Source organism: Pseudophryne corroboree, chromosome 4, assembly GCF_028390025.1.
Source record: "Pseudophryne corroboree isolate aPseCor3 chromosome 4, aPseCor3.hap2, whole genome shotgun sequence".
Lineage (NCBI taxonomy): Eukaryota > Metazoa > Chordata > Amphibia > Anura > Myobatrachidae > Pseudophryne > Pseudophryne corroboree.
The window spans coordinates 509,953,230-509,979,305 of NC_086447.1; the positions used below are offsets into that span (position 1 = coordinate 509,953,230).

Genomic DNA, 26,076 nt, shown 5'->3' on the forward strand with positions numbered 1-26,076 from the left:
CCAGTTTAGGTTGAATTGCGCTGGCCCAGGACGCCCCTCAAGCGCCAACCCAGTGTGTTGCTGAGCCTGCTGGAGCGCAGCATGTCAGAGCTGCGCTCCCACCCTTGTGCCACCATTCCCGCCGGCGACTCGCTAACCGGGCCGCCAGCGCTGTACTCAACACTCTTCTTTCTTCTGGCTCTGTTAGTGGGTGGCGTCCGTGCTGCGGGAGTGAGCGGTCGCCTCGTGGGCTTACGATCAGTACCCTCAGGAGCTCAGTGTCCTGTCAGCGGAGATAGAGAACCATTAACTTCAAGAGTTGGTTATAAGTCCCACGAAACAGGGAGGCTGTTGCCAGCAGCCTTCCTTTAATCTAACAAACTCAGAAAACAATAAAACTAGAAAAACTCCTAAGAGCTACCCTAGCTGTGACCGGCTCCTCCGGACACATTTTCTAAACTGAGTCTGGTAGGAGGGGCTAAGAGGGAGGAGCCAGCCCACATTATTAAACTCTTAAAGTGCCAATGGCCCCTAGTGGACCCGTCTATACCCCATGGTACTAAATGGAACCCCAGCATCCTCTAAGACGTAAGAGAAAACATATTACTGCATTACCTTATATAGGACTTTAACGTATTCAGACGCACAGCTAAAGATAAAGCAGCAGCAGTTTCCAACACTCATATGCATCAGGCACTTATACAACTACTCAGTACCCAAAGGGTAGGTAGAGACTCAGTGCTGTATCACCTGCTTCAAGAGAGCGGGATACAGGGAGACTTAACCCCACTTCCAGGATCCATCATTGCGCTAACTAACGCCGAGTAGATCTAGGCGCTACTAGTGAACACAGATGCCCGAGTGAACACAGACGCACCAGTGACACAGCCACACCACGCTGAGCCTTGGTTAGTGTGACTTATAGTGTCTCAGACGGAAGCGATGAAATAAGTTCATGGCGGGAAATTCAGAGGAAACTGGTCATGAATCGGAGGGAGGGGCGACCAAGGGAGCATCTTACTCCCCACTGCCGACATCAAACCCAGGGATCGCGGTCTCATACTAATCCCTGGAACCTAGGAACCCTGAGGCCCAGTACTGGTGCACCCGAGGTGGCAGCCGAACCAGCGACTGTTCGGTAGACTCCCCCCCGAAACAGTGTGGCTGTGTCCTGCGTCTTAACCCGATAAGCGGAACAGACTACTTACCTCCCCTCTCTCCAGCCACAGCCTGGTAACGTCAGTCTGGACTTGCTAGTATATTCTAGGTGACGCCCGTCGAAACAGCACTGTACACGGAGGTAAGCATTGTCGCGACCCGGCGGAGAGTTGTTGGAGCAACTGTTTCTATGGTACATATAAGACGCTTTTTAGAAAGATAACTCAAAAAAAATGGTAAGACTATAAAAATAAATAAAAATAAGACTGACTTCAAAAACTAGCTGCCCTCTAGACCGTGGTCCGGCTCCTGCCGCACCAAACAAAAAACTAAATTGCCTGAGCCAGGAGGCGGGGATATAGGGGACTGGATAAAGGGGTCTGAAAAGCTTAGATCGTTGGTGTCATTCTGCTGTCGCTACCTGATATCCCAAGGTATATCCTGTGGATACCTCTGTGGACCCTGAAGGAGAAATTACATTTAACTGGGAAGTGTTAGGAGTGTCTGTAGATTCTTAAAACATGCTGTCAATAAAGTACTGCTTCCGACAGCAGGAACTTCCTCCAAGACCCATAATTCGCCAGTGGCTTTCTCAACTGGACACCTATCAAGATTCAAGGACACTGTATTATAACAAGCGATATATTAGCTGGGAGTATTTAACTCCATAATGATGTCAAAATAATTTTTCTGTGAATATTTCAGATACATCCTGAGTTATCGTAATTTAGATAACTCCTCTTTTCAGGATTATTTACTCATTAGATTGATATTTACCCATCATATATAAGTGTATTTTTTTGATACATGTATGTGTTAAGTCCAGATATAGACATTCTTAGATTTTATAAATAAAAGTTACATAGCCAGAGTGCCCATATAAAAGAGTACTTTTTCCCCTTTTTCTTTTGATGGTTTTTAACGTGTGAACCATTAAAATAACCAATGTGATACTAGAGGAAATAGTCTCTTCAGTACAGTACATACAGTATGTAAAAAAAACAGCAGCAGCTGGCAAAATGAAGATCCAACGTTCTGGTTTGCACATATTAGAAATCAAACAAAAATTATTACACACTCAAAAAGGGTTTAGTGCATTTATTTAATTTAGTTGATCCTGTAACACGTGTCCTTTGTGGTCATCGTATTTCAAAGGAAAATACATTACAACACATACTGGTATGAAATGGATATGTAACATAAAATTCATCTGTCTGCTTTGGCATGGAAAGTGGGATGTACACAATGCACGTTGAAATCTACTGTTACCAGGATAAGAGGACAGGCAGCATTACTTGAAAGCTTCCTTTTTATTGTGTTTAGTTTAACTAGTATCTTATTAATGAAATATATCTGAATAATAGGACACTGAAAATATAGTTAAATGCAATATAGAACCATAATGGCTATATATGGAGAGTGATGGCAATATTGTATAAACCAAAAACTCTGAACCTAAAAAATACAGTATAAAAAGCTTTAAAACATATTATATTTTATATATAACCTAAATTAAGTGACACCACAAAAGATCATGTCACGAACAAGAGAGACACAAATTTATAAATAGCAATTTGACTACTATATACATTCTCCAAAGCTCTCTCAAACAATATGTATAGTGCAGCTGGAAAAGGAGATAACATAGAAAAACAACCTATTTCACATCACTTGTCATACAAACAGTGGCTGACATTAGAACAAATGGCTGTCCGTCAGTATTGCTCTATAGGTATTGACAGAGCAGCAATGACTTCATCAGCGATGTCAGGGAACAGTTATAACAGTATGACTTACAGGATAAAATAGGCAAAAATGTGGTAAGTTGACAGGTGACACTGTGAGGAAAAAAACACACATTCTGCCCAGTTACTTACAGGTTTACGATATCTATCAGGCCACTGAGACTTTCAACATGGTTTGCACCATTAACAAAATATTTACAATAGGCACAGAATCCTCAAAGTGAACCTTTTAAAGCATGCACCTAATTCCATACTCTGCAGGTAAATAGAAAAATACATACATGGAGTTTAGTCTTCCTTCTAGAAAAAAATTAAATAAAAAACATTAGTGCAGACTGCAGGACATTTTTTAATGATTGAACCAGAATATAATGTTTTTTAATTGATTGTGCTGGGCCAGATTGGCACTTAAATTTATCCTAAAACCATAATATTTTCATTTAAGCTTTATTTAGAATAAAATGCTATTTTTCTATCACTTACTTCAAACATCTTCTGTGTAACTCCCTTCTATCTGTGTTGTAAACATTTATCTCAGTCCAGTTTTACTTACGTCAGACACAAAAATAAGCTCAAAAAAATGCTTTACATGTTTAAAAATGCATGCTTTGGTGCTTACAAAAAGAAATGAGAAAGAAACATGCAATGTCAACAGTTATGGCTCATAGTGGATAAATGAAAGATTTTGCATGTGTAGAATTGCTCAGACAACCCTGAGGAAACTGCATTGGAGGCAACCGTATCCAACCTCCCTTGAGACTGAAATTTGTCCACTAGAGTGATTATCGGTCTCTTCCTCTGAAGACACAGGAGACAAGTCCTACGACAGGGAATCTGAAGAATATGCCAACTTGGAAGCAGTGTCTCCTGATAGGGATTCACTTGTTGGCTCAAGGTCCCCATTTTCATGTCCATCAATGTGATGCTTTTGGTCAAACACTAGGAATAATAACAATAATAATAATAATAATAAATAAGATTTTACTTACCGATAAATCTATTTCTCGGAGTCCGTAGTGGATGCTGGGGTTCCTGAAAGGACCATGGGGAATAGCGGCTCCGCAGGAGACAGGGCACAAAAAGTAAAGCTTTTTCCGATCAGGTGGTGTGCACTGGCTCCTCCCCCTATGACCCTCCTCCAGACTCCAGTTAGGTACTGTGCCCGGACGAGCGTACACAATAAGGGAGGATTTTGAATCCCGGGTAAGACTCATACCAGCCACACCAATCACACCGTACAACTTGTGATCTAAACCCAGTTAACAGTATGATAACAGCGGAGCCTCTGAAAGATGGCTTCCTTCAACAATAACCCGAATTAGTTAACAATAACTATGTACAATTTATGCAGATAATCCGCACTTGGGATGGGCGCCCAGCATCCACTACGGACTCCGAGAAATAGATTTATCGGTAAGTAAAATCTTATTTTCTCTATCGTCCTAGTGGATGCTGGGGTTCCTGAAAGGACCATGGGGATTATACCAAAGCTCCCAAACGGGCGGGAGAGTGCGGATGACTCTGCAGCACCGAATGAGAGAACTCCAGGTCCTCCTTAGCCAGAGTATCAAATTTGTAAAATTTTACAAACGTGTTCTCCCCTGACCACGTAGCTGCTCGGCAAAGTTGTAATGCCGAGACCCCTCGGGCAGCCGCCCAAGATGAGCCCACCTTCCTTGTGGAGTGGGCCTTTACAGATTTAGGCTGTGGCAGGCCTGCCACAGAATGTGCAAGTTGGATTGTGCTACAGATCCAACGAGCAATCGTCTGCTTAGACGCAGGAGCACCCATCTTGTTGGGTGCATACAATATAAACAACGAGTCAGATTTTCTGACTCCAGCTGTTCTTGCAATATATATTTTTAATGCTCTGACAACGTCCAGTAACTTGGAGTCCTCCAAGTCACTTGTAGCCGCAGGCACTACAATAGGCTGGTTCAGATGAAATGCTGACACCACCTTAGGGAGAAAATGCGGACGAGTCCGCAGTTCTGCCCTGTCCGAATGGAAAATCAGATATGGGCTTTTGTAAGATAAAGCTGCCAATTCTGACACTCTCCTGGCAGAAGCCAGGGCTAGAAGCATGGTCACTTTCCAAGTGAGATATTTCAAATCCACCTTATTTAGTGGTTCAAACCAATGAGATTTTAGAAAATCCAAAACTACATTGAGATCCCACGGTGCCACTGGAGGCACCACAGGGGGCTGTATATGCAGCACTCCCTTAACAAAGGTCTGGACTTCAGGGACTGAAGCCAATTCTTTTTGAAAGAAAATCGACAGGGCCGAAATTTGAACCTTAATAGATCCCAATTTGAGACCCATAGACAATCCTGATTGCAGGAAATGTAGGAATCGACCCAGTTGAAATTCCTCCGTCGGAGCACTCCGATCTTCGCACCACGCAACATATTTTCGCCAAATTCGGTGATAATGTTGCACGGTTACTTCTTTCCTTGCTTTAATCAAAGTAGGAATGACTTCTTCCGGCATGCCTTTTTCCATTAGGATCCGGCGTTCAACCGCCATGCCGTCAAACGCAGCCGCGGTAAGTCTTGAAACAGACAGGGACCCTGCTGAAGCAAGTCCCTCCTTAGAGGTAGAGGCCACGGATCTTCCGTGATCATCTCTTGAAGTTCCGGGTACCAAGTCCTTCTTGGCCAATCCGGAACCACTAGTATCGTTCTTACGCCTCTTTGCCGTATAATTCTCAATACTTTTGGTATGAGAGGCAGAGGAGGAAACACATACACCGACTGGTACACCCAAGGCGTTACCAGCGCGTCCACAGCTATTGCCTGCGGATCTCTTGACCTGGCGCAATACCTGTCCAGTTTTTTGTTGAGGCGAGACGCCATCATGTCCACCATTGGTCTTTCCCAACGGGTTACCAGCATGTGGAAGACTTCTGGATGAAGTCCCCACTCTCCCGGGTGAAGATCGTGTCTGCTGAGGAAGTCTGCTTCCCAGTTGTCCACTCCCGGGATGAACACTGCTGACAGTGCTATCACATGATTCTCTGCCCAGCGAAGAATCCTTGCAGCTTCTGCCATTGCACTCCTGCTTCTTGTGCCGCCCTGTCTGTTCACATGGGCGACTGCCGTGATGTTGTCCGACTGGATCAACACCGGTTTTCCCTGAAGCAGAGGTTCTGCCTGGCTTAGAGCATTGTATATTGCTCTTAGTTCCAGAATGTTTATGTGAAGAGACGTTTCCAGGCTTGTCCATACTCCCTGGAAGTTTCTTCCTTGTGTGACTGCTCCCCAGCCTCTCAGGCTGGCGTCCGTGGTCACCAGGATCCAATCCTGTATGCCGAATCTGCGGCCCTCCAATAGATGAGGACTCTGCAACCACCACAGAAGAGACACCCTTGTCCTTGGAGACAGGGTTATCCGTAGGTGCATCTGAAGATGCGACCCTGACCATTTGTCCAACAGATCCCTTTGGAAAATTCTTGCGTGGAATCTGCCGAATGGAATTGCTTCGTAAGAAGCCACCATTTTTCCCAGGACTCTTGTGCATTGATGTACAGACACCTTTCCTGGTTTTAGGAGGTTCCTGACAAGCTCGGATAACTCCTTGGCTTTTTCCTCCGGGAGAAAAACCTTTTTCTGAACCGTGTCCAGAATCATCCCTAGGAACAGCAGACGAGTTGTCGGCATTAACTGGGATTTTGGAATATTCAGAATCCACCCGTGCTGTTTTAGCACTTCTTGAGACAGTGCTAATCCCATCTCTAGCTGTTCTCTGGACCTCGCCCTTATTAGGAGATCGTCCAAGTATGGGATAATTAATACGCCTTTTCTTCGAAGAAGAATCATCATCTCGGCCATTACCTTTGTAAAGATCCGAGGTGCCGTGGACAATCCGAACGGCAGCGTCTGAAACTGATAGTGACAGTTTTGTACAACGAACCTGAGGTACCCCTGGTGTGAGGGGTAAATTGGAACGTGGAGATACGCATCCTTGATGTCCAAGGATACCATAAAGTCCCCCTCTTCCAGGTTCGCTATCACTGCTCTGAGTGACTCCATTTTGAACTTGAACTTCTTTATGTACAGGTTCAAGGACTTCAGATTTAGAATAGGCCTTACCGAGCCATCCGGCTTCGGTACCACAAAAAGAGTGGAATAATACCCCTTCCCTTGTTGTAGAAGAGGTACCTTGACTATCACCTGCTGAGAGTACAGCTTGTGAATGGCTTCCAAAACCGTCTCCCTTTCGGAGGGGGACGTTGGTAACGCAGACTTCAGGAAACGGCGAGGTGGATCTGTCTCTAATTCCAACCTGTACCCTTGAGATATTATCTGCAGGATCCAGGGATCTACCTGCGAGTGAGCCCACTGCGCGCTGTAATTTTTGAGACGACCGCCCACCGTCCCCGAGTCCGCTTGAGAAGCCCCAGCGTCATGCTGAGGCTTTTGTAGAAGCCGGGGAGGGCTTCTGTTCCTGGGAAGGAGCTGCGTGTTGCTGTCTCTTCCCTCGACCTTTGCCTCGTGGCAGATATGAATAGCCCTTTGCTCTCTTATTCTTAAAGGAACGAAAGGGCTGCGGTTGAAAAGTCGGTGCCTTTTTCTGTTGGGGAGTGACTTGAGGTAGAAAGGTGGATTTCCCGGCTGTAGCCGTGGCCACCAAATCTGATAGACCGACTCCAAATAACTCCTCCCCTTTATACGGCAAAACTTCCATATGCCGTTTTGAATCCGCATCGCCTGTCCACTGTCGCGTCCATAAAGCTCTTCTGGCCGAAATGGACATAGCACTTACCCGTGATGCCAGTGTGCAGATATCCCTCTGTGCATCACGCATATAAAGAAATGCATCCTTTATTTGTTCTAACGACAGTAAAATATTGTCCCTGTCCAGGGTATCAATATTTTCAATCAGGGACTCTGACCAAACTACCCCAGCACTGCCCATCCAGGCAGTCGCTACAGCTGGTCGTAGTATAACACCTGCATGTGTGTATATACTTTTTTGGATATTTTCCATCCTCCTATCTGATGGATCTTTAAGTGCGGCCGTCTCAGGAGAGGGTAACGCCACTTGTTTAGATAAGCGTGTTAGCGCCTTGTCCACCCTAGGAGGTGTTTCCCAGCGCTCCCTAACCTCTGGCGGGAAAGGGTATAATGCCAATAATTTCTTTGAAATTATCAGCTTTTTATCAGGGGCAACCCACGCTTCATTACACACGTCATTTAATTCTTCTGATTCAGGAAAAACTATAGGTAGTTTTTTCATACCCCACATAATACCCTGTTTAGTGGTACCTGTAGTATCAGCTAAATGTAACGCCTCCTTCATTGCCAAAATCATATAACGTGTGGCCCTACTGGAAAATACGGTTGATTCGTCACCGTCACCACTGGAGTCATCGCCTGTGTCTGGGTCTGTGTCGACCGACTGAGGCAAAGGGCGTTTCACAGCCCCTGACGGTGTTTGAGTCGCCTGGACAGGCACTAATTGATTGTCCGGCCGCCTCATGTCGTCAAACGACTGCTTTAGCGTGTTGACACTATCCCGTAGTTCCATAAATAAAGGCATCCATTCTGGTGTCGACTCCCTAGGGGGTGACATCCTCATATTTGGCAATTGCTCCGCCTCCACACCAATATCGTCCTCATACATGTCGACACACACGTACCGACACACAGCAGACACACAGGGAATGCTCCTAACGAAGACAGGACCCACTAGCCCTTTGGGGAGACAGAGGGAGAGTTTGCCAGCACACACCAAAAGCGCTATATATATATCAGGGATAGCCTTATAATAAGTGCTCCCTTATAGCTGCTTTGTTATATCAAAATATCGCCATAAATGTGCCCCCCCCTCTCTGTTTTACCCTGTTTCTGTAGTGCAGTGCAGGGGAGAGACTTGGGAGCCGTCCTGACCAGCGGAGCTGTGAGAGGAAATGGCGCCGTGTGCTGAGGAGATAGGCCCCGCCCCTTTTCTGGCGGGCTCGTCTCCCGCTATTTAGAAAAATTAGGCAGGGGTTAAATATCTCCATATAGCCTCTAGGGCTATATGTGAGGTATTTTTAGCCTTTATAGGTAATCATTTGCCTCCCAGGGCGCCCCCCTCCCAGCGCCCTGCACCCTCAGTGACTGCCGTGTGAAGTGTGCTGAGAGGAAAATGGCGCACAGCTGCAGTGCTGTGCGCTACCTTTAGAAGACTGCAGGAGTCTTCAGCCGCCGATTCTGGACCTCTTCTGATTTCAGCATCTGCAAGGGGGCCGGCGGCGTGGCTCCGGTGACCATCCAGGCTGTACCTGTGATCGTCCCTCTGGAGCTTGATGTCCAGTAGCCAAGAAGCCAATCCATCCTGCACGCAGGTGAGTTGACTCCTTCTCCCCTCAGTCCCTCGCTGCAGTGATCCTGTTGCCAGCAGGAATCACTGTAAAATAAAAAACCTAGCTAAACTTTTTCTAAGCAGCTCTTTAGGAGAGCCACCTAGATTGCACCCTTCTCGGCCGGGCACAAAAATCTAACTGGAGTCTGGAGGAGGGTCATAGGGGGAGGAGCCAGTGCACACCACCTGATCGGAAAAAGCTTTACTTTTTGTGCCCTGTCTCCTGCGGAGCCGCTATTCCCCATGGTCCTTTCAGGAACCCCAGCATCCACTAGGACGATAGAGAAATAATATAAAGCTATATATAGACAGAATAATTCTAGTGAGCTATGAATATATATGAATCAACTTGGCCTGAATTAAAATAACCATACTTCAATAATAATCATAAACATCTTGGGAGTGGACATGGGCAGCCCATATTCATGACTTTCTTTTTTTAACCTTACTTAAAATCACTTGATTTGCTCCTGATAGGGATCTGGCCAGACTTACCTCGCAATGGTTTTGCATCACCACTTGCATCTTTATTAGATGCCCCAGGACTAGTTCCACCTTCTTCCAGTTCATCTAGGTACAAGCGATACCGATGTCCACTCTCATCTTCATACTCCACATTTTCATCATCTGAATCTATCTCTGGAGCCACATAAACTACTTCAAACTCAATTTCCCCCCTCTGCAAGAAAAGCAGTTAGAGAAACCATAAATAAAAGCTTGTGAAGCAAAACAGGAAGATACATGCAAAAACCTAGCATAGCAGCAATGGATTGCTAATTTTAGAGATTTCAATTCATAAACCCCTTCAGTGGCTAGTTTTTAATTTAAAAACGCACCCTAGGGGGAGGTGGGGGGTTTAAATTAAATTAAAGTGGGAGAGGAGGGGGGAAGGTGCAGGGTGGGGGGGAGCAACTGATGGGGCAGGGCGAGTTAATCGCCTGACAATTGCCCATGGGGATCGCCAGCCCCAGCGCTGATTCCCAGCCGCATTGCGGCGCCCGGGAATCAGCATAAGGCATTTTACTTCCAAGCCCACCCCCCTGGCCAATAGGAGTCCGGGGGGTGTGCTAAACTCCATAATGGAGTATACAGATTCCCGGGCACCGTGCACGCTGCACGGCTGTCCCTGAGATATCAGTCAGTAGTATGCCGGAAATCTTCCGGGGTTGCCAGCACTGTCATCAAGAGCTTCAGGAATCTCATCGCTCGATTCTGGAGCTGCTGGGAACTTTGTGACTGCAGAATTTGTTAATCGGTGGTCCCTACCCACCGAGAGACTTTAGTCTTCTGTTTGCCTGACTGCTGTGGATGGCAGCAGAATCTCTGATGCAGTTATCCACTACAAGACCCTACCTATCCATCTGAAGGTAGGAGCTCTTCACTCTGAGCTGATCTCCATCCTGGTTATCCCCAAAGCTACTCATCCTGTAGTTCTAGGCCTTCCATGGCTTCGTCTCCACAATCCGCAGATTGATTGGAAGACTACACACATCCTGGCATGGGGACCTTCCTGTTCCAAGACCTGTCTCCAGAAAGTTCTTCCAGCTCGAACTTCTACTTCCAAATCTCCAGGTGTTCCGTCTCCACTGTACCAAGAGTTCACTGATGTCTTCAGCAAGTCCTCTGCAGATATTCTTCCTCCACATAGGGAATGGGACTGTCCTATCGATCTCATTCCCGGGAAGACTCCTCGGGACGCAACTATCCTTTGTCCCTTCCAGAGACCCACGCCATGGAGGAATATATTAAAAAGAGAACCTAGCCAAAGGTTTCATCCGGCCTTCCTCTTCTCCAGCTGGCGCAGGCTTCTTCTTTGTGAAAAAGAAAGACGTGGCATGCGACCATGTATTGATTAACGTGAGCTTAACGACATCACAGTGAAAAACAGTTTGCCTCTTATCACAGTTGACCTGAGGGGTTCATACAATCTCATCCATATCCAAAAGGGTGACGAGTGGAAGACCGCGTTTAACACCCGTGACGGACATTACGAGTACCTCGTCATGCCTTTCGGACTCCGCAACGCGCCAGCGGTATTTCAACATTTCATGAACTAAATCTTCTGAAATATCCTTTACCGACATGTGGTGGTCTACCTCGATGATATTCTCATCTTCGCCAATGATCTGAAGGAACATCGTTACTGGGTCAGGGAAGTCCTGTCCTGTCTCCGTGCCAATCATCTCTATTGTAAGTTAGAAAAATGTGTGTTCAAGGTGAAGTCAGTTCCGTTTCTGGGTTACATCATGTCCGGTTCCGGTTTAGAGATGGATCCTGAGAAACCCCAGGCTATCCGCGATTGGCCGATACCCACGACACTCAAAGGTGTTCAAAGATTCCTGGGGTTCGCCAATTATAACAGGAGGTTCATTCGGGGGTTCTCTACTATTGTGGCACCAATCACTGCTCTCACACGAAAAGGTGCCAATCCCTCCAAGTGGTTGGAAGAAGCTACCCAAGCCTTCCATCTTCTTAAGCAAAAATTTGTCTCCGCTCCAGTACTGAAGCAGCCCGATACCAGCTTACCCTTCACTCTGGAGGTGGATGCCTCTTCAGTAGGGGTCGGCGCTGTTTTATCTCAAAAAGCCGATGATGGCCACTTACATCTCTGTGGCTTCTTCTCACGGAAGTTCTCTTCTGGTGAACGCAACTACGCCATTGGTGACCAAGAACTTCTAGCCATCAAGCTCGCTCTCGAAAAATGGAGATATTTACTGGAGGGAGCTTCTCATACTATCACCATCCTGTCAGACCACAAGAATCCCCTGTACCTGAAAGCCACCCAACGAATCAATCCTAGTCAATCCAGCTGGGCACTCTTCTTCTCCAGCTGGGCACTCTTCTTCTAGCATTAAACTCTCGTTTTGTCCAGGGTCACAGAATCGCAAGGCTGATGCTCTTTCCAGCTCCTGGGAGCAAGAAAATGAGTCAGAATCCACTGGTAAGCATCCCATTATCGATCCAGTGGCATTCTCCGCCGTGGGAGTGGACTCTATGCCTCCGCCAGGGAAAAGCCTCGTAAAACTGGCTCTCAGAAAGAAGCTCTTGCAATGGGCAGATTCTTCTTGCTTCGCTGGACATGCGGGTATTCAGAAAACCTACGAATTTGTTTCCAGATCATACTGGTGGCCGACCCTAAAGAAGGACATTACAGAATTTATTGCATCCTGCTCTAAGTGTGTCCAGCACAAGGTGCCACGCCAATCGCCCGCTGGACAACTGGTACCTTTGTCTATCCCTCACCGTCCATGGATCCATTTATCAATGGACTTTATTACCGATCTCCCTGAATGTAACAAGTATAATATCATCTGGGTGGTAGTTGACCTGTTCATCAAGATGGCTCATTTCGTTCCTCTCACCGGTCTTCCGTCAGCTTCCAAGCTGGCTCAAGTCTTCAATTAAGAGATCTTCAGATTACACGGTCTTCCAGAAGAGATCATCTCCGATAGAGGTGTCCAGTTTGTAGCCAAAATCTGGTGAAGTCTGTGTTTGGCCCTCCAAGTCAAGTGAAAGTTCTCTACTGCTTATCACCCCCAAACCAATGGGCAAACCGAGAGGGTGAATCAGGACTTGGAGGCCTTCCTCCGAATTTATGTATCCTCTTCTCAAGACGACTGGGTTCATCTTCTTCCGTGGGCCGAATTTTGTCACAACAACCAGTATCATTCTTCATCATCTTCTTCTTCTACACCATTCTTTGCCAACTATGTGTTCCATCCCAAGGTCCCCGAGTTTCAACCGCTTCCAGCAACATCGGTACCTGCAGCTGATCTCACCCTTCGTCAGTTTTCTCAAAACTGGAAGAATATCCGGGCAGCTCTCCTAAAAGCTTCCTCGAGGTACAAAAAATTTGCAGACAAGGAGCGTAAGGCAATTCCTGCCCTCAAACCAGGGGATCGTGTTTGGCTGTCCACCAAAAATCTGAGACTAAAGGTTCCAAGTATGAAGTTAGCTCCTCGTTTTATCGGGCCCTTCCAAATCGAACAAGTCATCAATCCTGTCGTTTATAAGCTCAAGTTGCCTCCGTTCCTCAAAATTCCTAGGACATTTCACACCTCTCTCCTCAAGCCGGTGGTCCTGAATGGATTCCACACGGCGCTCCCCACTGCACCCAAGGTCCAGACTCAACGTGGTGTCAAGTATGAGGTCGCCAAGATTCTGGACTCTCGCTTTTGGTATGGTCACCTCCAATACCTGATCGGTTGGAAGGGCTACGGGCCTGAAGAACGCTCCTGGGCGAATGCATCGGCTGTCCATGTTCCCAAGTTGGTCCAGGCTTTCCACGCAAGCCTAAGAGGTGCCCTGGGTTCACCCCTAAAGGGCAGGTGCTGTCATGATCCAGGTAATTAGTCACCACTTCTTACCTTCTAAGTGTCTCCTGAGACTTGCCCAGCACTCTAAGCCTGGATTCCACCTGCGCTGTCTGCGTGCAGCGCGCTGTACAATATTGCCTCAGTCTCCTCTCCGTGATCCCGGCAGCGCCGTCATGGGAGCTACACAGTTAATCCCTTCTGTCATAATGATTGGAGTCTCCTGCCCTCCGTCGCCATCCCCACTGAGTTCCACATGCTAAAGTTCAAACAGACTTTCCCTCCAGATTCAAACATGAGCGCAGCCATGTTTGATTTCATCACGTCATTCTACAGCCTATCCGCTGCACTCTGGACTCTGCCTGATTGCTCAGCCAATACCTGCTTCCCAACGGTTATAAATATCCTGCATCCAGGCTGCCTAATGGTCAGTGCTTTGGTTGTCTATCCTAGTGATACATGACTCTCTTGTCTGTGGATGTTCTGGCTTGTGCTTCCAGGGATTCCAGCTCCTGTGACCTTGCTCCACTTAAAGAGACCACGCACCAGTTACCATCTTGCAGTGCTGCCCGACTCCAGCAGTGTTCCTACATTGCATCCTGTGTCCTGCAGTGATCCCTCACCGGCTTCCAGCTTTCAGCGTTGTTCCAGAGTCGCTCCCAGTAGTGTTCCAGTATCATTCCTAGGTCTCATTGCCTACCAACATTGCTCGCCGTGATCCATAGTGACTTCATCACCGGCTTCCAGCGGTGTTCCTGTCTCACTCCCAGCTCTCAGCGGTGTTCTGTATCACTCCCAGTATCGCTCTCCATCTCCAGCGGTGTTCCAGCATTGATCCGTTTATCATCTACCACGCAACATTAAACCACAGTTCACCATTGATACTCACCATCGGACTCTATCTTCAGTGGTGAGTTTAATACACCTTCTGTCTGCACATATTCCATCCGGCATCCCAAGGAATTCTTCCAAGTTCCCTTCAACCTCTGTTCACTTGTGCCAACCCAGCTTCCATTGTCATCTGCTGGGCAGTACCAGCGGTTAGCTGTGGCCTACGGACTTTCCAACTCCGAGTCTTGCAAGGACTTTGTTACATTTTATCCTGCATTGCCACAGTATTCATTTCGATAGCGCTCCCAGGAACTGTACTGCTATATTTATCTGCACAAGTTACTGTTGAAAGTTATCTGAATTGCCAAGGTGTCTAAACTGTGTGTTCAATAAACAGGCTTTGTTTTATATATTCCGTTGTTGTGGTCACGCCTTCGGGCAAACGTTGCTTAACCTCCTGCATGTCCAAGAACCCTATTCTACCTCCACGGTTCACATACACGCCAGCCCCTACATCTGAGGCTTCCCCAGGTCAGCCTCAGCCCTCAGTTGTGACAGACGATTTACTAGAGCACAGAAATTTGGAGGTCTCGAGGTCCCCAACTTAAAGAAATACCAAACTTGCTTGCCTTGTAGTACAAATAAGTGATTGGTCTTAACCCACGGGCAGAAAACAGTGGGAGGATCTAGAGAAACAGCTCTGTGCTTATGTTACGTTAATAGACTTATTGTGGATTCCGATCCAACAGAGGCCGCTCTCACACACTGCTCCCCGTGCTATCTTGGATTCCTATAAAGCGTGGGATACCTTAATGGTTTTGTCAAAAACGGTCTTTCTACCTTCCCGTAAACCATCTGTCTGCTCTCTAGGGCCTAATCCCGGACTTAAATCTTTCTACATGGATATCTTGTGGTATTGATACCATTTCTGAGCTTGTAGATTGTAAAATACTAAAGTAGTAACTGTTGTACCAAGTCACTATAACCTCCCCTCTAGAGAACTATTTTCTTACACTCATATTGTTCATTGGATAACTAGCTCGTTACGGTCTTTAGGTCCAATACTCTTACCAACCCCCAACATATTAGCGAAGATCGCGTCTAGTAACTCCAGAGGTTCTATAAGATTCTGGTATGCTATGGCGTACAGCTCTGAGATGGAAACTAAATCACCCACACAACTTAAATGGGAAGATGATCTTAATTGGTCATTTACCCAGCAACAATGGAAGTCGATTTACCTCTCGTCAGATACGATGTCCAAATGTACCAATCATGTAGAAATGCACTTGAAACTATTACACGGCCTTTACTTTACTCCAGCTAAGTTACATAAGATTTGTCCTGCGGTATCCAAACTATGCTGGAGGAACTGTGCGGAGATAGGAGATATCTTCCACATGTCCTATAATCCGCCAGCTCTGGAGTGACGTTTTTACCCTTGCCTCCACAGTTCTCCATATCCCTGTTCAAGAATCAGCTTCACTAGCCTTATTACATATTTATTCAAAAGATTGTTACGTTTTAGGCCACATTTTCATTGCTACTAGGGCTGCAATAGCCCAGGATTGGAAAAGCCCCTCTCCTCCAACACTTCTAAAAATTGTCCAGAAGATCCACTATGTCTTTCAAATGGAGACATTTGGTATACCCCACTCATTTAAGGCTAATTTCCCATTAGTCAAATGGTTCAGGTGGCATGAGAATTTTACATCACATGATGGGGTTAATTTAATTCTGGAACCAGACTGACCACATGAACTGGAATTGTAGAGTTCCTAACCGTATTACTGTTTGTGTTGACACTCTATATTGTTCCTGTTTTCTATGTGTGATGAATTGTATATATTTCATATATGTGCAACCAATATGGAAGTTGTGCTTTGGACTCCCGCTTCCTTTTTCTGTTTTTCATCTTGATTTATTTTTCTCCTAATTCTCCCCATTCTTCTTTCTGTATCTCTCCCCCTTCCGTGATTCACAGAACTAAATTTGCAATAAAAAACTATTGATTGAAAAAAGAAAAAAGAAAAAAAAATTCTAAACAAAGCATTGACACAGCGCTAGCAGACTTACATGGGATCTATCAGTCACTCATGCCAGGCATCTACCACTACGTGGCCTATTGAGGCAAAGATGTATGCGGACACATCTGTAAATGCACTGAGGTACCATATAAGTATTGTGACAAATTAAATAGGATTTTAATACCTACCGGTAAATCCTTTTCTCTTAGTCCATAGAGGATGCTGGGGATGCTTCAAGAACCATGGGGTATAGACGGGATCCGCAGGAGACATAGGCACACTTTAAGACTTTGATTGGGTGTGAACTGGTTCCTCCCTCTATGCCCCTCCTCCAGACACCAGTTTAAGTAACTGTGCCCAGGGAGACGGACATTTTGAGGAAAGAATTTTTTTGTTAAACCACGATGAGCATCTTACCAGCTCACACCTTAGTATGCCGCAGAACGTGGCATTCAATAGAACACCAGCCGACGGCATGAAGAATATGCAGCAATATGCTGACATAAAGCGTAACACAACCTGTGTGTGTAAACACAACCAATAACAGCACAACGCATGCCATGGCATGATCATCAGCAGCAACAGGCTGACTTAAACACAACACACCATGTGTGTAAACATACCCAATGACTGCAGATACAGTACGCACTGAGACGGGCGCCCAGCATCCTCTACAGACTAAGAGAAAAGGATTTACCAGTAGGTATTAAAATCCTATTTTCTCATACGTCCTAGAGGATGCTGGGGATGCTTCAAGAACCATGGGGTTTATACCAAAGCTCTAGAACGGGCGGAATAGTGCGGACGACTCTGCAGAACCGAATGACCAAACAAGAGGTCCTCATCAGCCAGGGTATCAAACTTGTAAAACTTCGTAAAAGGTGTTTGATCCCGGCCAAGTAGTAGCTCGGCAAAGCAGTAATGCCGAGACCCCTCGGCCAGCCGCCCAGGATGAGCCCACCTTTCTAGTAGAATGGGCCTTCCCCGATTTCGGTAACGGCAATCCTGCCGTAGAATGAGCCTGCTGAATCGTAGCACAGATCCAGCGCGCAATAGTCTGCTTGGAAGCAGTAGCCCCAATCATGTTGGGAGCCCATAGGACAAACAGAGCCTCTGTTTTCCCAATATGAGCCGTTCTGTCGACATAGATTTTTAAAGCTCTGACCACATCGAGAGACTTCGATTCCGCCAAGGTGTCAGTAGACACTGGCACCACAATAGGCTGGTTTACGTGAAACCACTTTTGGCAGAAATTGCTGACGAGTTCTCAACTCTGCTCTATCAGCATGGAAGATTAAATAGGGTTTTTGTGAGACAAAGCCGCCAATTCAGATACCCGCCTTACGGATGCTAAGGCCAACATCATGACTACTTTCCAAGTAAGAAATTTTAATGCAACCTTACGTAAAGGTTCAAACCAATGAGATTGCAGGAACTGCAACACTACATTAAGATCCCATGGAGCCACAGGGAGCACAAAGGGAGGTTGGATGTGCAAAACGCCTTTCAAGAAGGTCTGTATTTCTGGAAGGGAGGCCAATTCCTTCTGGAAGAGAATTGATAAGGCCGAAATTTGTACTTTAATGGAGCCTAACTTTAGGCCCACATCCACACCTGCTTGCAAAATATGGAGCAACAGCCCCCGCGGAAAATCCTCCGTAAGAGCTTTCTTGGATTCACACCAAGACACAGTTTCTCCAAATACGGTGGTAATGCTTTGCTGTTACTTCTTTTCTAGCCTGAAGAAGTGTGGGAATGACTTCACTGGGAATACCCTTCCGGGCTAGGATTTGGCGTTCAACCGCCCTACCGTCAAACGCAGCCACGGTAAGTCTTGATACACGCACGGCCCCTGTTGTATTAGGACCTCTCGAAGAGGAAGAGGCCATGGATCTTCTATGAGCAACTCCTGAAGATCTGGATACCAGGCCCTTTTTGGCCAGTCTGGAACAATGAGTATCGCCTGAACCCTTGTTCCTCTTATGATCTTTATCACCTTGGAATGAGTGGAAGTGGAGGGAACACCTAGACCGACTGAAACACCCACGGTGTCACCAGGGCGACCACCTCTATTACCTGAGGGTCCCTCGACCTGGAACAATATCTGTGAAGTTTCGTGTTGAGGCGAAACGTCAACATGTCTATTTGAGGAATTCCCCAACGACTTGACACTTCTGCAAAGACCTCTTGATGAAGACCCCACTCTCCCAAATGGAGATCGTGTCTGCTGAGGAAAACTGTTTCCCAGTTGTCTACACCCGAAATGAAGATCGCTGACAGAGCGTTTACATGGCTTTCCGCCCAGCGGAAAACTTTTGTGGCTTCTGCCATTTCCGCTCTGCTCTCCGATCCGCCCTGGCGGTTTACATACGCCACTGCTGTATGTTGTCCGACTGAATTAAGACGGGCAGACCACGAACAAGATGTTCCAGAATGTTTATGTGCAGACCAGCTTCCTGGCTTGACCATTTTCCCTGGAAATTCGTTTCCCCCTGGATGACTGCTCCCCAGCCCTGGAGACTTGCATCCATGGACACCAGTATCCCATCCTGGATCCCGAACCTTCGTCCCTCTAGGAGGTGAGAACTGAGCAGCCACCACAGGAGAGAAATTCTGGTCCTGGAAGATAAGATTATTTTCCGGTCCATGTGCAGGTGAGACTCGGACCACATGTCCAATTGGTCCCGCTAAAAACTCTCTGACATTTAACCTGCTCACTGAATGGCCTCATAGGCCGCAACTCTTTTTCATCAATGGAACGTATTGATGGATAGACACTGTTGTAGATCTGACCCGACTCTGGATCTTCAACGCTCTTTCCATTGGAAGAAACTAACTCTCAACAGTTCTGTATCTAACATCTTTTCCAACACCGACAACCACGTTGTTGCAATCAACTGTGATTCAGGTAAGTTTAGGAGCCAACCACATTGGTGAAGCTCCGTCAGGAATAAAACAACGTTTTGCACCACTTGTTTCTTGCCCTCCCCGTACGCCGGAGAGCGTCCCAGTACAGAGTAATAATGACTCTTTTACTATTGAAGAAAACTAACATACCGCCATCACTCCAGTGAATTGGCACTGACAATCCTGAGTAGCAAAACCAGGTAAGCCTGATGCGGAAGAACCGTATGTAGACCCTCTTTCTCCTTAACAGATTGGAGATCCCTGCCCAGAGAGATTCCATCTTGTAGTTCAACTTCTTAAGTAGAAATTGTTTGGAATTGTTCTGACCGAGCCTTTCGGCCTCAGAAGCATGAAAAAGCTTTTATCTTTTTTTTTTTGTGTGACCGGGACAGCAGGACAATGACCTGATCCTGACCAAACTCTTGTATGGCGACGCATACTACCTCCCCGTCCAGAGGAGAAACGGAAAGGTTTATTTGAAAAATCAGTGAGGGGAATCGTCTGGAAACTCCAGTATGTCCCCCTTGGGACTCTATTCATTAAACTCACTGGTCCATGTCCGTTCCAGGACTGACTGAGGCGTATTAGACGTAGTCCCACCGGTGTGGGCTCCCGCAAGATAGACCCAGAGACATGTGGTGGATGTGGTAGAAACAGAGGATGATTCCTGTTTCTGCGAACTTGAAAAGGTTGCTGACCTCTAACCTTTCCACCTTCCTCTACCTGCAAAGAAAGGGAAAACCGTATCCATTCGGTCGCAATGACTGCATCCTAGAAAAATGCGTCACCAACCATTGTGAGGGAACATAGGTCAAGAAGGTAGACTTGCCAGTGGTATCTGCCGAGATCAACTTAACAAAGCCATCCCCAAACCAGGTTTCACCTTCATAGGGAAGATACTCCAGTTCTTCTCGGAGTCAGTCTCAGCATTTCCTTGGTGAATCCACAACGCCCTCCTAGTCGAGACTGCCATGGAAGTGGCCCGCGATAACAAGAGTCCAATATCCCTTGTAGTCGCACGGCAATATGGTGCAATGATATAGACTTGACAACTTAAGTTGCATACAACTACTCCCCCATGCGCATGTAATGCCAGCATAATCAACGTACATGCGGACACATAATTAGAGTATCACATATCTTCCTGCATACGATCCTTTGTGACAGGGCTCCGTGCAGACCAGGGGGTGACTGTCACCTTCTATCCATTGAGAAGGACAAACCTTACCTCAGCATTCATTATAAATATCTTTATATACATACATACATGTATACCTTCCAATGCACCTATACACACACACATATATTTATATATATATATATATATATATATATATATATATATATATATATGCACAAATAAGGATGCACTCACCAGACTTCTCCAGGGTGGAATTGATAGATTTTAATCCAGACAGCACATACTCACAAACAGATGGTCAACGTTTCGGCTCACAGCAGAGCCTTTGTCAAGACAAGATTACCAGGTTGCCATCTCCACACACACATATACACATACATACACATATATATCTTTCTTGTCAGGAACAGCAAGGTCCCTAGTGACGTTAATACGTTCTAGTATGTATGAACAGGTACTGAATGCCAATTTTTGAGGTTCTGATCAAGAAACATTATGGTCGACCTAAGAAAAAGATTTTCGAGTCGATCTCAGGGAGTAGTAACTGGGCAAAATAAAAATTTTACGCCCCTGAGGGGTCTCCATAATATTATCACATCTGTGATCGTGCCACAGACCTGTATAATCATACTATACATACATATTACATATAGGTACAGATCTATCTGATATGCATCATAATATCATCATGTCCATATCCACCCAGTCAGCTATTGTTGGTGCCGACAGGGACATCCCCCACGTCTGTGTCTCCCATATAGTTTTCTCTTGGAAAAAATATACCTCTACTGACATGTTGACATATTTACATGTACACAGTACCATTAGGAGTCGACAGCACCGACAGTCATTCCCTTTGTGGCAGAGCCCTCAGCCTCAAATATGCCGACACACGTGTACCAAGCACCCACCGACATTACACTGGCTATAAGGGATAGACCCCAGTACATTCTGTCATGGAAACACAGAAGGAGTTTTACCAGCTCATTTTCCCCAGCGCCCATGATATAGTGTTTTTATTTCACTTTATATTACACCAAACCACTGTGCCACCCCCCCCCCCTCGTTTTCCACTCTGATCCATGCAGCAGTGTTTAGGAAGGACCAGCGTCTCTGAGGAGAAAATGGCGCTGGAAAGAGCGGTGAGGGCTAAGCCACGCCCCCTCATCGGCGCGCTTCAGTCCCGCTCAAATCTACACATTATACTGGCGGGGGGTCCTATATTTAGTGCCTAGGCACTTTTAATACACATTTTTGCCAGTTTACAACTTCAGTGTTCATGCTGCCCAGGCCCCCCCCCCCCCCTGCGCCCTGCCAGTGCCGCTGTCTATGTGGAGCATAGCACGCAGCGCGACCGCTACGGTACCTCAACACTGAAGTCTTCTGCCGTCACTGAAGTCGTCTTTTCTTCTTGTACTCACTTAGCTTCTTTCTTCTGGCTCTGTGAGGGGGTGACGGTGCGGCTCCGGGAACAAGCAGCTAGGCGTACCAAGTGATCGAACCCTCTGGAGCTAATGGTGTCCAGTAGCCTAAGAAGCAGAGGCCTTTAACTCAGAAAAAGTAGGTCTGCTTCTCTCCCCTCAGTCCCACGAAGCAGGGAGCCTGTTGCCAGCAGGTCTCCCTGAAAATAATAAACCTAACAAAGTCTTTTCAGAGAAACTCAGTAAAGCTCCCCAGTGTGTGACCAGTCTCGCTGGGCACAGAATCTAAACTGGAGTCTGGAGGAGGGGCATAGAGGGAGAAGCCAGTTCACACCCAATCAAAGTCTTAAAGTATGCCTATGTCTCCTGCAGATCCCGTCTATACCCCATGGTTCTTGAAGCATCCCCAGCATCCTCTAGGACATATGAGAAAATAACTTTACAGAAATACCTTGATGCAAATATGGCCATTTGTATTCAACGTCTGATAAGCCTACATGATAATAAATCAAATAAATGTAATGCTGGCCTGACCTATCCCACACCTTTATTTGGAATGAAAAAATGCTGTTTGCCATCTGCTTCTATTTGCTTGAGGTGTTTTATGTTCTTAAAGAGGAATAATCACATTAGGGTTGAAACACTTGCTTATAGACATATTGTATGAGCTGAAGTCCCAATGCCTGGAATTTGCTCTCTCACCGGCACTCCACCCTATACTCTTATTCTTTCTCCTCCATTCTATATCTCTCTTATTACTCTGGGGGAATTAAATTGCCAGCATTAATGCTGTAATTTATAGCAGATTTACTTTTCACACATTTCCCCACTTTTCATCAGTATGCCTGCTCCTGTTTGTCATCCAATCCAATTAGAAAATTGCGAAAAACAGCATTTGTGCGATAATTAATTAATGCTGGCACTACCAGTGTTAAGTGTAGGTAAAAATAGGGAAATCTGCCTGTACGCCCCAAAAAAACACAAACTAATATAGGATAACAGTATAGAAGTCTATTAGTGGCCATAATAAAAGTATTTGGATTTCTTAAAATGTGTGCTGTTATATGCATCTTTCTAAAGCAGTGAAAAAAATGATAGTAGGCAAGTGTTTTTCTGTAAAATAATTGCTTTATTTAAACATGGGGTACATAAAAATGAGTTATATTAATATTAATTTGGGTCAGTTTAAAAAGAAAACTTGCAAAAAACCCAACAACTCCCATCTGCAACCCTAAAAACACTTGTCCCACTTATAAAGCACCCCCATATACCTCACCCATACCTAGTACCCCAATTTCCTGCATTTTGCATTTGCCGGTCCGCGAGCTCCGATTGGCTCATGGACTGGCGCCTAATTGGAGACAACGCCGCCGGAAACGGAGGGGCAGGAGAGGCGCACGCTGCCTCTCCTCCCCTCACAAACAGCACTACAGCAGAGCAGAAGCGCGGCGAGCAGCACGGGAGTTGGGGGGGGGGGGGGGCAGCGCAGGGGGACAAGCATATCTGGCACTGGGGGCGTATCTGGCACTGGGGGGGACATGCGTATCTGGCACTGGGGGCATATCTGGCACCGTGGGGAGGGGCATGCGTATCTGGCACCGGGGGGACATGCGTATCTGGCACCGGGGGGACATGCGTATCTGGCACCGGGGGGACATGCGTATCTGGCACCGGGGGGACATGCGTATCTGGCACCGGGGGGACATGCGTATCTGGCACCGGGGGGACATGCGTATCTGGCACCGGGGGGACATGCGTATCTGGCACCGGGGGGACATGCGTATCTGGCACTGGGGGCATATCCTGGGTTCATCGATTATTGTACACTACCGGCTTGCTTTGAATATCCTCCTAAAAGCTCACACCGTCTAGGTGAGGAGGCCATTCTATATACCACCTAAGCAATCTGATGTGTATGAAATTGATTGTGAAAAAGCATTTTATTACCATTGTATTTTACTACCATTGTAATTTTTAAAGAAAAAGACTTTGTATTAAAAAAATCTGTTCAACCAAAGAGTCTGTGGTACTAACTGGATGTATTTCTTGTTGGGTGAATATTTTCTTTGGTGAGTGGGTTTCTATGTAGGTCCCATCTGGGAAATCACCAAGTGAGAAAAAACCCAAGATGAACCTCTATTACGGTTTCTGCATTGATTAAACTATCAATCAACATATACTACAGTGCACTCTGTTTTTTGTTGTGTATCTATTGTTAAGTTCCCACTAACAGGGGAACTTTCAGGGGTGCTGCTTACTTTCAGCGCAGGAAAGGTATTTTCTCTCTGTTTTTCTAATATATATATATATATATATATATATATATATATATATATATATATATATATATATATATATATATATATAAAACAGAAAAACTTAAGACCCCTTAATTGCGCTATAGTCTAATAGCTCAAACCACTGAGAGGTACCCCCTGTCAGAAGGAGTACTGCACATAGAATGGACAAAAACAAAAGTTCTCTTGGGGAGCTTTACCACCACAGATATACTTATATAATTATAAAATCATTTATTAAAAAACATGTATACTTTTATAACATGAATCACAAGATCACATATGTCATATGAGCAATACATTCATTTCTGATTGTCTGTTATACATGATGTTTTCAATCATTAGATGAAATACTTATTCCTCAGCATGAGAAAGTATGAATGATCAGTTCACTGTTTTTACGGAAAACGCACAATCGTTGAAACCCAACGCGTTTCGTCCCTTAGGACTTCATCAGGGGTGCAAATCTGGGTGGTTCAATAAAAAATATATATATCAAACAGTGTCCCTTCACATATATTTCAACTTCATGAAACCACTTCATTATTTAATAAAATTTTACCTGCTTTATATACAAAACAAATCACATAGAAATGCAAAGAAGGGAGGATATACTGAAAAAAAGTAAGGAGAACATCGGAGGAGGAGGAAAAACATATGGAGTGTAAAGTAAGGATTGGATCCCTACTGAATGGTTCAAATTTAAATACCAAATATATACCATATAACTATATAGTTCAGTACACATCAATTAATGAACAGTTTACATAATGACCAAGGATGGCATCTAGTGCACGTGATACTTAATTGATTAAATGAAGTAATTGTACATACCAAAGAATGGGTTCACCAAAGGGAATACAAACAGAGCATGAATTCACTGAGAGTGTATTCCTACAAATTAGAATTGTACTTCTATTAGAATACAAAAACATCTTAGAAATGAGGCATCATTCTATTAGTAATGATTCTTAAATGCAATAGTTGGAACCAATCACTCAATTAATATTATGGTGCTCATCAGGAGTTAGGTATAGTCGTTAAACATTTATTAAACATACCACTGGTCAGTTTTCAATAGATTCTCCCACTAATATTGAAATGTGCCTCTTATTAACAAAATGATATACGATGAATTTGTTAAAACAAAACATCAATGTCCATGTTGTATCTACATACATACATATGGTGGTTAATGAGGGACCATACTGAAATAGGTAGATTGTAACCGATGGGAATTCTACTAAAACGATTCATATGTAGCCGAAATAGGATATAGTCTTTTCTACATACTAAACGTGATTAAGGTGTGTGCTCATTTATGAGAGTATATGCTCACCTGTGGAAACTTATATGCTCACCAGTGGTATGTTTAATAAATGTTTAACGACTATACCTAACTCCTGATGAGCACCATAATATTAATTGAGTGATTGGTGCCAACTATTGCATTTAAGAATCATTACTAATAGAATGATGCCTCATTTCTAAGATGTTTTTGTATTCTAATAGAAGTACAATTCTAATTTGTAGGAATACACTCTCAGTGAATTCATGCTCTGTTTGTATTCCCTTTGGTGAACCCATTCTTTGGTATGTACAATTACTTCATTTAATCAATTAAGTATCACGTGCACTAGATGCCATCTTTGGTCATTATGTAAACTGTTCATTAATTGATGTGTACTGAACTATATAGTTATATGGTATATATTTGGTATTTAAATTTGAACCATTCAGTAGGGATCCAATCCTTACTTTACACTCCATATGTTTTTCCTCCTCCTCCGATGTTCTCCTTACTTTTTTTCAGTATATCCTCCCTTCTTTGCATTTCTATGTGATTTGTTTTGTATATAAAGCAGGTAAAATTTTATTAAATAATGAAGTGGTTTCATGAAGTTGA

The 26,076-nt window shown here is 45.1% G+C and overlaps 1 protein-coding gene across 4 annotated transcripts in view; it reads right to left on the reverse strand.

The window, feature by feature from the left end:
- Positions 1-2,220: 2,220 nt before the first annotated feature.
- GOPC (golgi associated PDZ and coiled-coil motif containing) overlaps positions 2,221-26,076 on the reverse strand; it is a 146,890-nt gene continuing 123,034 nt past the window's right edge. For all 4 annotated transcript variants that reach the window (XM_063917211.1, XM_063917212.1, XM_063917214.1 and 1 more), the window contains 2 exons: positions 9,729-9,912; positions 2,221-3,821 (listed from right to left, as the gene is read on the reverse strand). In XM_063917211.1, the coding sequence (XP_063773281.1) occupies positions 3,703-3,821; positions 9,729-9,912 (303 nt within the window). In that variant the 3' untranslated portion in view covers positions 2,221-3,702. The remainder of the gene's footprint in view (positions 3,822-9,728; positions 9,913-26,076) is intronic.